Below are 15,981 nucleotides of genomic sequence, written 5' to 3'. Positions count from 1 at the left end.
CGTAGTGGGGGTGAGAGGAGAGTCAACGGCGAAGTCTCTCGTTGCCCACCACAGCGCCGGCGTATTAACGTCTGCACGAGCGCTCTTGTTTTGCGTATAGTCTTTCGCGGCCGCGGGATGACTCGTTTGTTGGAGGCTACCAGAGGTCTTTCTTTCTACCCTGTCGCTCGTTTATTGGGCGACGGTTTTCAGGCGCGCTTGTGAGGGAGATTGCTCGGGGTCGGTCCGCTCAACTATGGCCGCGGAGAGAGGAGAATGTTAGCCTCAGATTCGCTGCGGTAAGACCTAGGTGTTCAGCGGATCGTTACAGTAGTCGACACCGCCAAGGTGTCAGCCTAAATTGACACAATTCGTCACGTAGCGCTTTATCCTCATAATCTCCGGCATTCGCCGCTCTGACAGTATTCGTTGTTCGCTCGGTCACACGGGCGATGTAGCGTCAGGTTTGTGAATCAATGTTAGATCTTCCTCGATTGGTGTTTGACGTCCGGTCTCGGCACTGAGCAGAAGACGTGGGCGACTACTTGGATTAACTAGGGCGTCCGTGTCCTGCGGCCAAGCAGGACACGTGATCGACGCGCAGCAAAGCGGGTACTGGACCGAGACGTGTGCTGTCTGAATCCCGTGGCGATGAATTTAGCCTGGGACGGTGATAGGACAATAGGACATGATGGATGATTTCCTGGGCGCTACGTGGTACCGGGGCTGTGGTTGGTATACCGCCGGAACAGCTTCGCATGTGCGCTGGTCTACAGTAGGTGGCTGAGTGTATGAATGGATACGACGGTCCCTCTTGAAGTGCTCAAAAATGCGAATTAGGAGTTTTACGCGCCGAATCGAAGTAACTTAGCGCACCCTAGAATATCTAATTGGCGCTGAATTCCCGTACACGCGGCGTTTATTGCTTTTTCGCCTCCACGAAAAAGAAGAGAAAAAACTGCGGTCTCGTAACTAGATATACTGTAGGTTTTTTTCATACGCCGGCTGCTCTGTTCGTCTCCCGGTACGTAATGCACTCCAACAGCTGTGCCTGGAAAACTAAGGTCAGGGTCATAATGTGCACACCCCGGTCTGTGCATGGGAAACTTTACAATCCGCCATAACTGCGCAGTCGTTCTGCTAACAGTTATGACTGATAGAATGCTGACCTCAAATAATTTCTGAAAATAGTGGACGCGTACCGATACAGGGAATGTGGAATCGGGGTTAATATGATCCCCTTCACTGCAGTGGTCCATGACACCTACCCATTGGACGATTATGGCTATAGGCTCACTCTTCATTCATTACAATATGGATGTATACAGGACATTGATTCGTTATTAGCGGTATTTTGTTAAAAGCCTGGATGACACTTGCGAGAAATCTACAGACGACTAATTCCACTCCATCCATCATTCTTTTTATCAGACGAGCCTATGTTCTCGGTCAAACTGGTTTTAAGGTATCTGTCAGAGACAAAGTTTTTACAACTGGTCCTCTATCGTCCATATTCTTGGCCCGGCCCTATACACCAGCCATGTTACTTACCTTTATTCCACTTCAGCTTTCGATTTCACTTTTACAGCTGATTTTAATGACTGTGTGATTCATTGCACTATTCTTAGTAAATAGCGTTGTCTTGGCGCTCATTGCCCGTTGCTGGCCTTGCGCCAGTAAACTAACAACTAACAAAATAAAAGCCTGGATGGTTTGCGTTGCATGAACTACAATGGGGATCGCGAAAAGCTTTGAGGGAAGTGGGAATTTGAATAAAGCGATTTTGATATCACGATCGTTTAGTGCGTGTGTTTAGTTTGGATATCACGGGGCCATTAAACTCTTTTCCGAGAAAATACGGGCGACCAATGTGGACAGCTGTCGCGAATACGAGGGACCCTGGGAGGAGGCGTGAAGGGAGGCGTTCCCTGCTCGAACGCCTAGAGCAAACGTCAGCTGTGCTGCCGGCTGATGCGATTGCAGTAAAGTCCGTCCCACCGTTTTTGTTTGGACAGCCGACGTCGTTGCGCTGTCCGCACTTCTCCAAATAGAAGTAACTACGCGAGAGAAACGTCGAGATAATAAAAGCGTACAAAACTTATCGCTGTTTAGTCTGTCGTCGAGCGGCGCAGCTCTAACAGCTGCTCCGTGGTCACACGCTGGGAGAAATCACGGCCGCGGAGAGACGCCATCGCACGGCGGCGACCGCTGCGACAACCACGAGCGACGCCGCCGACGACGGTCGTATTATATACGCGCTGTCTCGGTCTCCGCCGACGCGATTCGCCGTATAGAGACGCTGTTCCCGCTGTTTAAACACCAGAAGAGGGTAAAGAGAGGGGCCCCGCTCACAATGCGACCCGAACTGAGAAGTCATCGACCACCGCCGAGTTTCGATAGAAACAGCGCCGGGTGATTGATGAGGGGTGCGGGCAGAGGGGCGTCATGATTGATGGCACGCACCTCTAATGTCCTCGGAGCCTGTTTTGTTTTTCCGCCTCTAATTCCTCGGTTGCTTAGGGTAGCCGCAAGCTGTGGAGAGAGAGATGCGAAGTAGCTGATTGCAATGGGATAGTTAATAAGTGGCTAAACGGAGAAACAGTCTTAGAAATACTAACACGGGGAAATTCCGCGCTCCTGATTTCGCTTTTCAGCTCACTATACGTATTTTTTTTTTCCACCTTGGCTGAGTAAAATTTTAAGGGCCCGGATTCAAACTTTAAAAGAATAGGGAGTTTAACGCGTCGACGATATATCTGGACTATGAGGCGTGCCGTAGTGGAAGGCTCCGGATTAATTTTGATTACCTGGTGATCTTTGACGAGCGCCGACATCTCGACACGTGGGTGTTTTCGCTTTTCGCCTCCATCTGAAAAGCGGCCACCGCGGCCGGGAATCGAACCCGCGTCCTTGGGCTCAGCAGAACAACGGGGGCACCGCCGGAATGCAAAGCTAACCACGCGTCCGAACGCAGCTGTCTAGAGTAGCGTGGTCCCATCTATTTGAAGCGTTTAGGCGTGAAGGCAGCCTCCTCTGTATAGCAGGGGTGAATTTGGCGCAGCCAGGCCTTGTGGCCTGTAGGTGGCGTTTGCTGGGAGTTTACATATTGTTAGCGCGGGCGTCGTTTCTCGGCCGCCGGGTCAGAAGTCGTCCGACCTCTTTCCTCGCGCTGTCCGACACGGTTGTTGCGCGCGCTGTGCAGGGCTGTAGGTATACGGAGGGACGGTTGTAGGCGGAGAGGGACGCGTTCGATCGGTGCGTGTGTGCCGCCTTTGCTGCGATGAAGGCGCTCCAACGGTTCTCGCCTTTGTCCTGACACAGCATCTTTTACTGGCTCCAACGAGCAGGGACTCTCGATTGCGCACTACGCAGTCTCGCCAATTCGAAGTTTTGATCTATTTACTACTGATCGTTCATATCCCGTCAAAGCCGTTGCGATTTTGCTCTGATTGTGTCTAACTAGGGTTTTACTTTGTCCAGACAAGGTTACGTGCCCTGTCGGGATCAGTTTAGCGACGATGGGACTGACGTTCGCATCGCAGGCTCAGTTCTACAGCAGCAACGAAGCATTAGAGCTGCCGCCTACTAAGATTGCCGGTTAGAGAGCTACTTGTAGTCGAGACCAATCTAAGCGTTGGTTGTAACTGGTGCTCTAATGGCCTTCTATCCCTGTGTGACCCTGACTTGCTCACGACTACTAATCGGAGTTGTCTGATTAGTTAACTCTCTATTCCATCTGCGGCCCAGTCGTGTGTTCCACTGTTTATAGGAGAAGAAATCTCTCGGGAGAATTGACGGGTAATTGGTCGCAAATAATAGCGTAGATTGCGCAAAGAATAGCGTAAAACTGGTTTGAAATTGCAAGAGCTACTTCCAAAGCGTCGTCGCGGACAAAGTGAAAATCGTTTCAATTTGTCTTCGCTTCGGAGTTGTGTCGCAAGTTGTGCGTACGCCGTGCGCGGCCTGTCTGTATTCATTTGTAATATTTTTTTCTCGACAAACCTCGTTCCCGAGGGCTTTCAGCTGTGGGAGTGATTAATGATTCGTGACCTGTAGCGTTCATGGCCTTTTTTGACGTACGATGCCGATGTGTTTAACCCCGATGCTAACAGCTGTCGCCCGTGTGCGTGTGTGGCTTTTTTTTATAATTTTTGTTTCAATTTTCAACTGCCTATTTACCCTGCACATTAAACCGCGCTGAATACGAAAGGAAAGTCGTCCCGCAGAGGGCGCGAGGTATGAAAATTTGAATACGAAAGGTTCACGAAATTTATGGAGAGACAGGCTTGTAGGTAACGAAGGAATTTGCACCATGTAATGGGTCTCTCGACGGCTTTTTCGTTGTTGTTTTTTTATCTCACGCTAAGGAAGAGGACTTACTGCGTGCGCTATTCAAACAGTTCGTATCGCACGTTCACCATGCAGTAGTTGCGTGGGGGGCGAATCACCCTGAACGATGCCATTTATTTCGAGAAGAGAAGAGAAGAACAAAGTATAATGGCGTGCACTGCACGCACTGTTCTTTATCTTCGAAGTAAATGGCTCTACTCAGTGTAATGAAGGTTCCAATGCCAAGACCGCAGGTCTTCTCGTGTGATTCGATAAGCACTTAATAGCAATAAATTGTTATCGGTCCGCCTGTCGCCAGCCTTACCCGAAACCGTTTCGGCCAACGCCCAAACAGGCTCGCCAATCGGTTTTGTGCCTGTCCTGGGCAGAGATATCGCGCATAATTTGATTTCGCGCTTTGTGCCGCATGCATTGTGACTATGGCACGTGATGAACTTAACTACACTTTGACAAAATATTGTGTAGGCATGCATTGCCGCAATGCAACTGAACGACCACTCACTTGCGGTCAGGGGAGCGATGTTGACGAATAGCGGTGGCAGTCATGCGATTTCACACACAAAGTGTGGTCTTCGCTTTGACATCACGCAGAGCAGGATCGCCATGTTTGCACTGCACATATCAGACCATATTTTGCCAGCCAAATCGCACGCTGCGTCTCGTCATTGACCTCTTTTGCTCGCAGCGATTGGTCGTTCAGGTCAGGTGCGTTGTGTTGAAGCAGATCGGCGGGCATATTTTCTTACTGTAGGGACAGAGTCGTATTCAAGCCTTCGTAGTAGCTATAAATGTTCGCAGTACATATTACAACAACCGAGGGGCAAAATTAGTGTGAAATTGGTGTTGTTTCCGTTATTGTTACTCATTACTGACTAAACAATTGCACAAACCCCAAGGCGAACCCCGCAAAACAGCAAGCTGGGCTTTGTTAGAGTTGGGAAAATAAAAAAAAATAACTTAAAATAGGATAACGTACTTGCAAATGGCATGCGTTGTTACACTAAGGCTTGAAAGCGCTTCTTCGTTCATTCCGTTTTTGTTTGCAGCTTAAGTTTCACAATACTGTATAGTTCGTTCGTGTGGCAGAACGTCGGCGCTATTATCGCCTAGCGATCGCGTCCGTCCCTCAAAACTTTTCTACCGAATCCGCGCTCGCGGCTGGCTCTGTATGCGACCACCCTGCTTACGTGGAACAGAAGTCCATTTGCCGTAACTGTTCGCGCAACGAAAAGAGAACAGCTTCTTCGCGGAATACTCAGACGCCCGGCAGCGAGCGAATTGTGCTTGCCTCAGCGACTGCAGAGCGACACCTTGCCCGCGCCACTTGCAATGGCAAGGCTGCCCCCTCTCTCGGGAAGAACACATTAGAGACGGCGCTTGAAAATAGCCCACTTTCTCGGTCCGTGATGACGCCCTCTACGAAGGACAAGCGCCGCTCTTGATCCTCTTTTCGTGTCGTCGCCGGCTGTTCTTTCTTTGTCCGCCAGGCTCTGTCTCGACGGCGGCTGCAGGCATGAGTATATGCGAGTTGGTCGGAAAGAAGTCGTGCTGGCAGCGGGCGCATTTACTGCGTGCGATGAATGAACTCGTACGGTCGTTGCTGCGCGGATTTTCTGCCTGTGTACAGCTGAACGTCGCTTACGCAATTCTGAAAGAACAAAACCCCCGGAATTTTAAGTAATTAACGCAGTGAAGTTCCTATAAGGAGGGTGGTGTGCATGCATCGGCGATAAATTGAGAGGACGGAGGGGTCAAACTAATGGAAGCCATGCTTGTATTTACAAGGCGTTAATAAGCAGTAAGGTGTATTCACGTGGATGAGCTGGTGTCGCTAGTCAGATTTGTTACACATGAAGTGTCAAGCGCATCCGCGACGGAATGGTTAAGGCGAAATAAGGGCCAGCAGTAAAAGCTCCTTAATTCTAACTCAGTTAATTCGAACTTACAGTTAATTATAGCTGACGCCCTGGTCCCGGCACAGTCCTGTATATTTCAATGGGGGTAAACTCCCGATAATTCGAACCCGTCGGTATCCAGAACGGTTAATTCGAACCGGCATCCCCTGGTTTCAATCGCTCCTGCAAAAGTCGGCCCAGAGTGGTTAAAACGTGTTTCATATCAAAACAAACCAAATTTATTAGAGATGCAAAACAACAAAACAAAAAACAGCGGCGCAGAGCGTGCGCTACGCTGCTGTGTCAGCTTATTGCTTCCTCAGCGGGCGCCGCGCCGCCGGCGCCAGTGCTCCTGCCATAAACGTGCCACAAACCTGCCACAAACGTGTAGTAGCACCTAATTCGCGATAACGAGTCCACAACACGATATTCAGTAATCCTAGCGCCCGCCTGCTAAATCGAACTCCGCCTAGTTCGAACACTTTTATCCCTTCGAGTTCGAATGAACGAGCTTTTACTTATCTGTTTTTCTGAATTTCTGCTTGGGTGATCGCGGAGCTTTTGTTACATATTTACAGTCACTGTGGGGGCTGATGGCACGTACTGTTCCGTTGATACACGGGGTCTTCGAATGTGTAGCTCACCTTGGACGGCCAAGTACAGAGGATGTCAGCGGCGTTCGCAGTTGCGGGCGAAACTGATTTTCCTCCTTCGAGAACGTCTGGTAATGTAATAAGGGCATGGTTCGGGCTATTCGGCTAGGCAACTGCGTTAATGTAGACACGGGAGTCGTTTTTTCGTTTCGCCTCGCGCAGTTTTTCACGCCAGTGTGATCAACTGTGTGCGCCAATCACGGAGCACTTCATGTACCTTGAAGTAGCAACAACAAAAACAGCGAAAAAAACCCGCTGGTTATAACGCGCCCCACTGCGGCGATGTCACTGTGTGTGCAACTCTCAAAGGAGTGGCGAGGGAAAAGGCCAGAAGCCCTCCCCCGAACAGGCGCCGCTGGGCCGATATTTTGCCGTTGACTGTGGGCCACGCTGGCGGCCGTGGAGTAAATTTGGCCCGCGCGCTGCTGCTGCTGTCACACGCCGTTCGGGGACGCGCGGGGCTCAAAACTTGACTTTCAACAGCGCGCGTCTATCGTGTGCATGAGTAAGCAGTCCGCTTAACGAGCGCTGCAGCAGCTGGTTACTTCTTTGAAGGGGCCGGCAACGCACCAAACAAGACGAGAACTAGTAGCGCTGGTGGTTGTATGTATAGTTACACCTCCTCATCCTTGATGCGCCGGTGAGCTGTCCGATCATGGAGGCGCTCCGTGTACGGAGAGACCCAGGTTGTCACACGAGCTTTGAAGCGTCTTGTTACGCAATACGCTCGAGAACAATGACATCCCTTTCTTTTCCTTTATTTCCCCGTGAGCTGAAAGAAGCGACCTGTATTCTTCTCGCGTTTGCGAAAGCTCGATGAACGAAAAACGAAAGCACCGCTTGTGCCCGCTTTTGTTCGCTAATAAAACAAGAAAACCGGCATTTTTCCGCACTCTCCGTCTTCTTGAATAAACAATTTTTTTATTGATGGATGGATTGATTGATTAATTGATTGATTAATTGATTGATTGATTGATTGATTGATTGATTGATTGAATGAATGAATGAATGAATGAATGAATGAATGAATGATTTATTTATTGATGCTTCTGCGCCTCTATCCACCACGTTAGAAGCCGAGTTGATGTTGCAGTAGTAGTAGTAGTAGTAGTAGTAGTAGTAGTAGTAGTAGTAGTAGTAGTAGTAGTAGTAGTAGTAGTAGTAGTACTAGTAGTAGTACTAGTAGTAGTGGTAGTGGTAGTTGTAGTAGTAGAAAACGTGTGACTGCATTTTTGTCATCCCCGGCTGACATCACTTCGAATGACTGCATTCGAACACAAAGCTCAATAAGTTGTTGCCTTCCCGCGTGCTTTGTTGGGGCTTTGAGCACATTTAATTCAAGGAAAAGTTCTATGAGGCACGCAACATTGTCTAAACAGTGCAAAATTACAGTCCAATAAACTAGACCATTGTAGACTTAACGCGATAGACTGCAGATGTCCTTTTCTAAAGCTGGCGCAGTGATGTGAACACTGTAGGCCTGGTTAAATGGAGATAAGGCGCTCATGCTCCCGCCGCGTGCCTATCAACACACCAGGCGTAACAGTTAATTGTCCGCAGCCCCGACGTGATGAGCCGACAGTCTTGCCCTTTTGCGATGAACGCATGGAGGGGAGAAAAAAAAAAAAGGAAGAACAATTGTTTATTTCTATCGAGGTTCGTTTACGCTTATCTTCCGCGGAATTCAGCTCAGAGGCTATATTTAATCGATCTACCGAGCACATTCCGAGATATACAGGGCGAGGTATAATTGTTGTTTCGTTTTCTCTGGAGAATTCCTATCATGTGCGGCGATAAGCGGCTGTACGTTTGAAGCTGTGGGATCATGTGCTGCGTTGCACGTAGTGTCGTTCTGTGTCGGCAAGTTACCGATTTGATACAAACGCACGTGGTCTCGAACAAAGGTTTTGTCCAGGGCTGGCTTCTTCCATCGACGTTGAGGTTCTGCGCCTTAGCGTGAATTCCGGTATGGCTGTTACTTTTCTGAATTGTAACTGCGCCAAGTTAATAGCCCGTCCTTCCAGCCAATACGAAGGTTGTTGAAACAGAGTATGATGTTGTGCGTGGGTGAAGGCATCCGCGAAACAACTTCAGATGTCTTCACCGTTGTATAGGTTATCGTATGTGAATCGCGACGAAGGCTTGTTCGTAATGCTGAATTAGTACCCCGTAACCGCGATGGTGTATACACAAATGCAATGCGATCACGAAAATATGAACGAGAACACACAAATAGCGCATTTTTTTTTTCTGTGCAAGTAAAATTGTCGCCTCAATCCATAGCAGAAGTAGAGTTTGTAAACGTGGCTTTCCAAATATACCACGTCATTATGTCATCTTCACGAACCAAAATTTCGCGTGTCCTGGTTCATATTCTTGGGTTCTCTTTGTTTGTACAGGACTGTACATTTGTCAGACTGTGTAGCAAAGTTTGGTTTTTGCGCATCTGTTAACCAGTTATTTGTTCCTTTTCCCCCTTTTTAGGATCTGGAAGATGGATTTAGAATTCTACGCTGACTACAGCGCCGTGGGTCATTACTCAACCCAAACCTGTCTCAAGAACATGTCGGCGAGGAAGAACAAAGTGCCTAAAGTAAGTCACCGTCTCCTCTTACGTTTTTTTTTTTTTTTTTTTTCAGTTTTTCCGAAATCGAACGAGTGCTCTCTAAGGTGAAGTAGACGTCCGTCGGTAAACAATTACCGTGAAAACACTGAAGTCTGCTTAAGTGCTTTGAACTCGAAAACATTATGGCGTCCCCATAACATTATGTAGCATTAAGGGACAAGAAGAGAGCGGAGTGGGTCAGGGAACAAACTCGTGTTAACGACATATTAGTAGAAATTAAGAAGAAGAAATGGGTGCGGGCAGGGCATGTAATACGAAGGCAAGATAGCCGTTGGTCATTAATGGTAACAGAGTGGATCTCTAGAGAAGGCAAGCGTGGCAGGGGGTGGCAGAAATTTAGATGGGCAGATGATAGCAAGAAGTTTGCGGGGATAAATTGGTCGTAGTTGGCACCGGACCGGGTTAATTGGAGATCAACGGGAGAGGCCTTTGCCCTGCAGTGGGCGCAGATAGGCTGCTGCTGCTGCTGATGATGATGATGATGATGGCGTCCCCTGGCTTCATCTGGCTTCCCTTGGCTTTCGCTGGCTTTACCTGGCTTCCTCTGGCGCCCCTTGGAGCCGCGAGAGGTCCGCGCTGGTCGTGTGTCCTTTCTGAAGGAGGCTTCTCATATCACAGAACCTGTAAGACGGCTCTGCCGCTGTGGCGCCGGTATACCGAAGACCAAAGAGAGCAGAAAGCTGTGTTACACCAGAATACTCAACAAGTGTCGACCGTAGTCGCCTTTTGGCGGGCGTACATAAGCAGCGTTGAGCTCAGCTCGAAGTAGAAGAATGGCTCGTTAAATCGGCCGGGTCCTTATGACTCGTGCGGCTCTCTCGAATGGCCCACTTTAGGAGATAATTTCCGACCGAAAAAACTGCTGTACGTTGTTGAATGGGTCGTTTGCAGTACCGAGGCGTTAATTGTGGTACTGCGCGGCTGACCTTAGTACACAGTTCTGACCACCCACTACGAGTATACGTTTCTCGATTTCGCCCCGCAATCAGACACCTCCTAAATATCCATCCCGCCAAGGTGACCACAGGCGAAATGATAGGGACGCTTCACAGCCAGTCACGCTCGGCCGTATATAAGCGAGGTCAGTCATAGGCGCGCTACACTTGAGCCACTTACGCACACGCAATCACCTTCTTGTTTTTCTTCTCTCTGAGTGGCTACAGCGATCAACAATTAAGCAGTCCTCGGCACCGTAACCGTGATCCGTGATCGCGGCAAACTTCGTTTGGCACCGTTATTTCGGTATACGCGCCCCGCGAGTATGGACAGGCGCATTTAACGCAACCCTTCGGACGCGCTAAGAACGGTTTTGGATTCGCTCCAGTAGCTAATGAGCGGTAATCGTTGCTTATTTATAGGCCTTCGCGATTCTCGCGGCGTGGGCTCCGTAGCCTTCGCCATCGTCTTACGTAGCGAGCACCCAGTCTTCTTCGCTTCCCGCAACAAGTATCCGTCTCGGCCTCCTTAATATCCGCGCGCAGCTCCTATTGTTAGCTCATCGCATGCGGCGCGCAGAGCCAACCTTCGCCGCATCATGCGAGGGCAGGGACCGAAGGACGCGCGATCGCTTTCTAACTAGAGGCCGCGCGAGTCTTTTCGGGGCTACACGCCGTTGCTGCTCGATCCGTGCGCTTGCATACGTGCAGTGAGTGCGTATATATGCGGAAAAAAACTCGCGAGGTTCGACGCCTGTGCTGGTGTGTCTCCTTTTTCTTGGTTGTTTCGAGGTCGCGAGCGCGCATCGGCGAGAGAGAAAACATGCACGCCGGTTGATTAACGGCGCGCGCGTAAGCATTTAGAGCCTTGAGCGCGTGAGGACGCGTCTGCGCCTGCGCGGAGAGTCGTTAGGGGCGGGAATGCCATTGGTTGTAATCATCAAGTGTCCGCCGCGTCGACGAGACCCTGGTTGCGCTTTTGTTTCTCCTTCGCTGCACTCCTACGAGAGCCTCCTTTCGAGAGAGACGCTAAATAACAGGCTTGCGTTTCTTTTTTTGTTGTTGTTGAGTTGTCTTGTTGGGCGCGCAGGCGTGGTTCGTTGGTTTCACTTTTTTTTTTATATTTGTTTTAGTGGGGCGATGGTAGCCTCGAAACCAGGTTGGCTTCCAGAGAAAGCTTTTCACTGTGAGACGGTGTTAACCGCGCTGGTGGAGCCTAGAATTAACGTAGCGACGTTTCTTTTTTTTTTCAGCCGCGCCAACTTTGTTGGGCACGTTTTAGGGCCAGTGCGAAAATGAGCTGAGTACTTTCCGATGTTTCGGGCTTCTAAATGGCAGAGTATGCTGGGGTATTCCGGGATTCTCTTCATTCAACGCGGCATTCGCTAAAACGAACAAGTCGTCTTCGGGCTGTGGAAGTCAAAACTATCGTGCTGAGAACATAATAGCTCCCTTTTCGACCCTGAGTGGTATTTAGCCTATTTTTTTTTTTCTAATGCTTACGTGTCTGGCGCTACTGCTACGCTTTTATCGACAAATTAAACGCGAATGCTGAAGTACCAAGCGGAACAGGGAAAATCCAAGATTGCAGTGCGTGAATGTCAAGCACCTGCACTGCTTCGGTTTCGTCGGTTTGCGCTATTAATGAGCTTCAATTGAAATGATAACCGCGGCTTGCACGCGGTGATTCGACGTACAACACGCGAAAACAAAATCGCGCGAAATGTGTCTACCGATTCGCATTTCCTTGTTCGCTCTTTATTTGGCCACGATCCGCGCTTCCGTCCAATCGTTCTGTCGCTCGTAGCGCGGCGAACTGCGGTTTCAAGGAGGGCAAAGAGCGAGGCGTTTTGCTCGCGCATCACGAAACGTTTTCAGCATATTCGTTTTGGCCAGCAACCATTTTATCATTGTGGCATGCTAGCGCCGATTTAACCGGCGCAGTCGGCAGATTGCCTTTAGTGCGCTTGCCCAGCACAGTTCAGACCATGCCATGGTGTCGTCAAAGTTCAAAGAAAAAAAGGCAGAAATTTGGGCATTTATCCTGTCCTCGACATATGTGCACCTAGCTTGCACTAAGTCGCGTAAGGCTTGAACCACAGCGTAGCTAGAGGATTTCTTTCTATGTAAGCACTGAAGGACACCACCACGCATTGCATTAGGTTTGAAATTGTTTATTTACATATTCAGTCGTCGCTTTTCACTGTGCTAGTAGTAGTCATCGTCATATTTATCAATATCGCCGTCTTCCTCATGCAAGACTAGCGGATCATTTTGTCCGCAGGCTTTCACATTTCTCCTAAACTGGAAGGCGTCAGCACGCGCTAGAACCGGCGGCACCCGGCTTCGCGAACTGGGCGTCTGTAGCGCGAGCTGTCTTGTGCTCCCTCCTTGAGGCGCGGAGGCACGTCAACTGTGTTCTCGGTATTTTTTTGCGAGTGCCACGCGCAAGCCTGGACGACGCCGGGCGCTCCTCGTAAGACGCGTGCTCAGGTTCGCGGTGAACGGTGGAAGTAACTATGACCAAAGAGTTTTTTTCGACGCCGCACGTATTATGGCCAGCAACGAACAGCTCCTCTGTTATACAAATAAGGCGCCCCCCTTTTTCGGACTGGTACTGGAATCATCCATTTGATCATTGCGCTGTACTAGCGCCGATTTAACTGGCGCAGTCGACAGGGTAATCTTACTGCGCATGCGCAGTACAGTTCAGAACATGCGCGCTCCCCTTTCCCCGGTTTTTTTCTTCCTCGCCCTTTTTTCGTCCGATATCTGGGTTATATTATTCAACTAGTGCGCCCACGGCTATTGCGGTTTAGTTGGCAACGCAACCAGCCATCATCCGCGCGCTCGTCGTTACCGCGTCCTCCACTAACTCACCCGTTCCACTACTGCGGCTCTTCCAATCTTTCTTTCGCGTCCGTGTTATTTTCTCGTTCCCAGCCCGTTTATGCTTGCGCGCCCAGTGCCAAGATCGGCCGACCGCCTCCACCGATGGCCCAAGGACTCGTTGTCCTCTGCAGCGCCGAAGGCGAGGAAAAGCAGCAGCCAGCAATGGATCTCTTCTATAGCTGGCGTACGACGCTTTTGCTGGAACAACCGGGTTAGAGTGTGTGCGGGCACGCCAGCTGGGCGTCGCTCTGTCTGCCTCTGTCGCCCTTGGTGCACTTCGCTTTGTTTGTGTGCGCGCGCGCGCGCGTGTTCGTGCCTGGTGGGCTTTTTACGCGGGAACTAGTTTGGCCGCCGCGGCGGAATTCGAAACCGAGAGTGAGTAAGCCCTGCATGCCCAGCCTGAACGCTCATGCGTGTGCAGCACCCGTATTATATGTATGCCACGGACGCGCTTTCAGCGCGGCAGGCAGAAATAGGAATGCGCATGAAATGTAAACTGCTGCTAGAAATCTTGAGTGCAAACAAGTTTCTTCACGCCACGCAACCGCAGATCACCAAGTCTCAGTGACATCACTTTTAGGGGCTGGTGCTGTTGGCGTCTCCTGTCGTCGTCGTCGTCGTAATCGTCGTCTCATGTAGTCACGGTGCTGAAACACCGGGACACTCGTTTACGCCTCGCGCTAGAACACTTCGTAACGCGTACTAAAAAAAACACGGGGACACTCGTTTACGCCTCGCTCTAGAACGATTCGCGCTTCAAAGACACTATATACAGCAAAGCTGTATACCTCTGACCCCCAACGGTTTCATCTCCGTAGGCAAAAACGCCAAGGTGCCAAGAAATACACTTATACACTGCATGCTTCGCCCCTCCCCAGGTTTCACGTTAGTGGAGATAGCCCTGGAATTTTTAAAAGTTACCTTTGGGTTGAAATGCACTGATAAAACTAGGTTTCGGATCGACATTCGTCTTGGCCAATATCCTTGGGGGATTGGCAAATATTTCAGACGGTGCATGTCGAAATGTGTTGGAGGCTCCAGTTTACTAAATAAAGTAAAAATGAGTTTTTTTATTAAAATGCCGTTATAGAACTTCGCCTTTGATAATTTCCTTTTGGCTTACGTTCGGCTAGGCTAATTCCTTGAGGTGGTATGTGCTCACTTCAGTGCCCTGTCTATGAGTGTTGAATTGCTATCAGTATACAACATTTATTGTCTGTACATTCGCCCCTCATCATGTCAACCTTCGTGATGATGGGCTTGTCTCATGCTCAAATTGCCTGCAGTGAAGCATCCTTTAAAGGGGTGTTTTTCATTGTATAGCAAACGGCGGAAAGCCACCCTCTCGTGTACAACTGTCGTTATTGAAGCCCGACGGCAGGAAGGTAGTAACAGTGTTCAGCCTATACACGAACGCCAATTGCGTACAGGCTGTATAAGCATTAATAAATGGCATTTTAGTTATGCACGCCGCTTATTAGGGAAGTTCATTAGAACGAGAGCAAAATAACGCGAGACCATAAATCATCTCCAATTAATAGGGCTAGCACAAGGTTTCAGAAAACTACATCTAATGTTACTATTTTCGGGTTAAACGCACTGAGCGTGACATGAATCTGGCGTGCGTTTGTGCAAAAAATAATTACGTAGACAGGTTGTTTCGCATTCACAAAACTTGTACCAACGTGGGAACGCTTCGCGTCTGGCCAAGGTCCCAGCAGCACTTCCTGTGCTGACATTTCTGCGCAGCAGCGCCCTCTCAGAGATATTGTAGTTGAGGCCCGACCGGCTTAACTTTAACACATACACGGTATCGGTATAGGCATCTTCTATGCATAGCCATTTATTTATTTCTCCGCCATCTTCATCTCTCTCGTCCTCTATCCACACTCTTTCCTCCACTTTCCCTTCCCACACACAGAATAGCTGGCCAGATATACTACCATCAGGCCGACCTTTCTGTGTTTTTTCGTTTCAATAAAATTCCTCTCTTGTACCAAGGTGTGTAGTGATGGTAAACAAACGTAGCTTCTTGCAAGCGTGTGCGCGCTGCAGCGATCCCAACGTTATCCATCAATCGCCACGACGCGTCGGCGTCACTTCCGCCGGTTGTTTGTGGCCTGATCGACGACGCGAAGCCGCTAATGGGCCTGAACGCGAGCACTGAGTGGCCGCTTCTCGGTGTAATCTGTGTGATGACTGCTTATTGAGGTTTGCACAAGTGTTCCCGTGAGAAGTGACAGTAATTGACACACCGTGGCTGGATCCGCAATGTCTGTGCGCCGCACCTACCTTTGTGCGTCAGCAGCATGACTTCGTAATACACATGTGCATGCCGCGTGCTTTGTCTGTTAATCCAGTCGCGGGTTTTATGTGCCAACATGGTATGTGTTACTGAACGGGCTGCATCTGAGCCCTGTGCACGCGTGCGAAGTGACATCACGGTTACAGTCAGGCTTTCAATGGTGATTCGGCTGAGCGGAAAACGCAGTTTTCTGCAATTTCCGCGCGGGTGCCGCGTATTTGTGGCTATATAACTCATCCCTGTTACAAAATTTGAACTATCGCTCCAATCCTCGCATTTTCCGCCTCCCCCTCCAAAAAAAAAAAAAAAAGTGTTGCGAATTGGACGGATGATTTGTATACAAGGT

At 49.5% G+C, this 15,981-nt stretch overlaps 1 protein-coding gene across 4 annotated transcripts in view; it reads left to right on the top strand.

The window, feature by feature from the left end:
- The window catches only part of Pnt (ETS transcription factor pointed), a 333,486-nt gene that overhangs the window by 161,118 nt on the left and 156,387 nt on the right, over positions 1–15,981 (top strand). For all 4 annotated transcript variants that reach the window (XM_077707310.1, XM_077707315.1, XM_077707309.1 and 1 more), the window contains exon 2: positions 9,362–9,470. In XM_077707310.1, coding sequence (XP_077563436.1) covers positions 9,372–9,470 — 99 coding nt within the window. In that variant the 5' untranslated portion in view covers positions 9,362–9,371. The remainder of the gene's footprint in view (positions 1–9,361; positions 9,471–15,981) is intronic.

The sequence above is a fragment of the Haemaphysalis longicornis genome, unplaced genomic scaffold (genome assembly GCF_048455015.1).
Source record: "Haemaphysalis longicornis isolate Haplotype H1 unplaced genomic scaffold, Haemaphysalis longicornis Haplotype H1 scaffold_4, whole genome shotgun sequence".
Taxonomy (NCBI): domain Eukaryota; kingdom Metazoa; phylum Arthropoda; class Arachnida; order Ixodida; family Ixodidae; genus Haemaphysalis; species Haemaphysalis longicornis.
The sequence above is the reverse complement of the archived record's forward strand: the minus strand, read 5'-3'. Positions and strand labels throughout refer to the sequence as shown.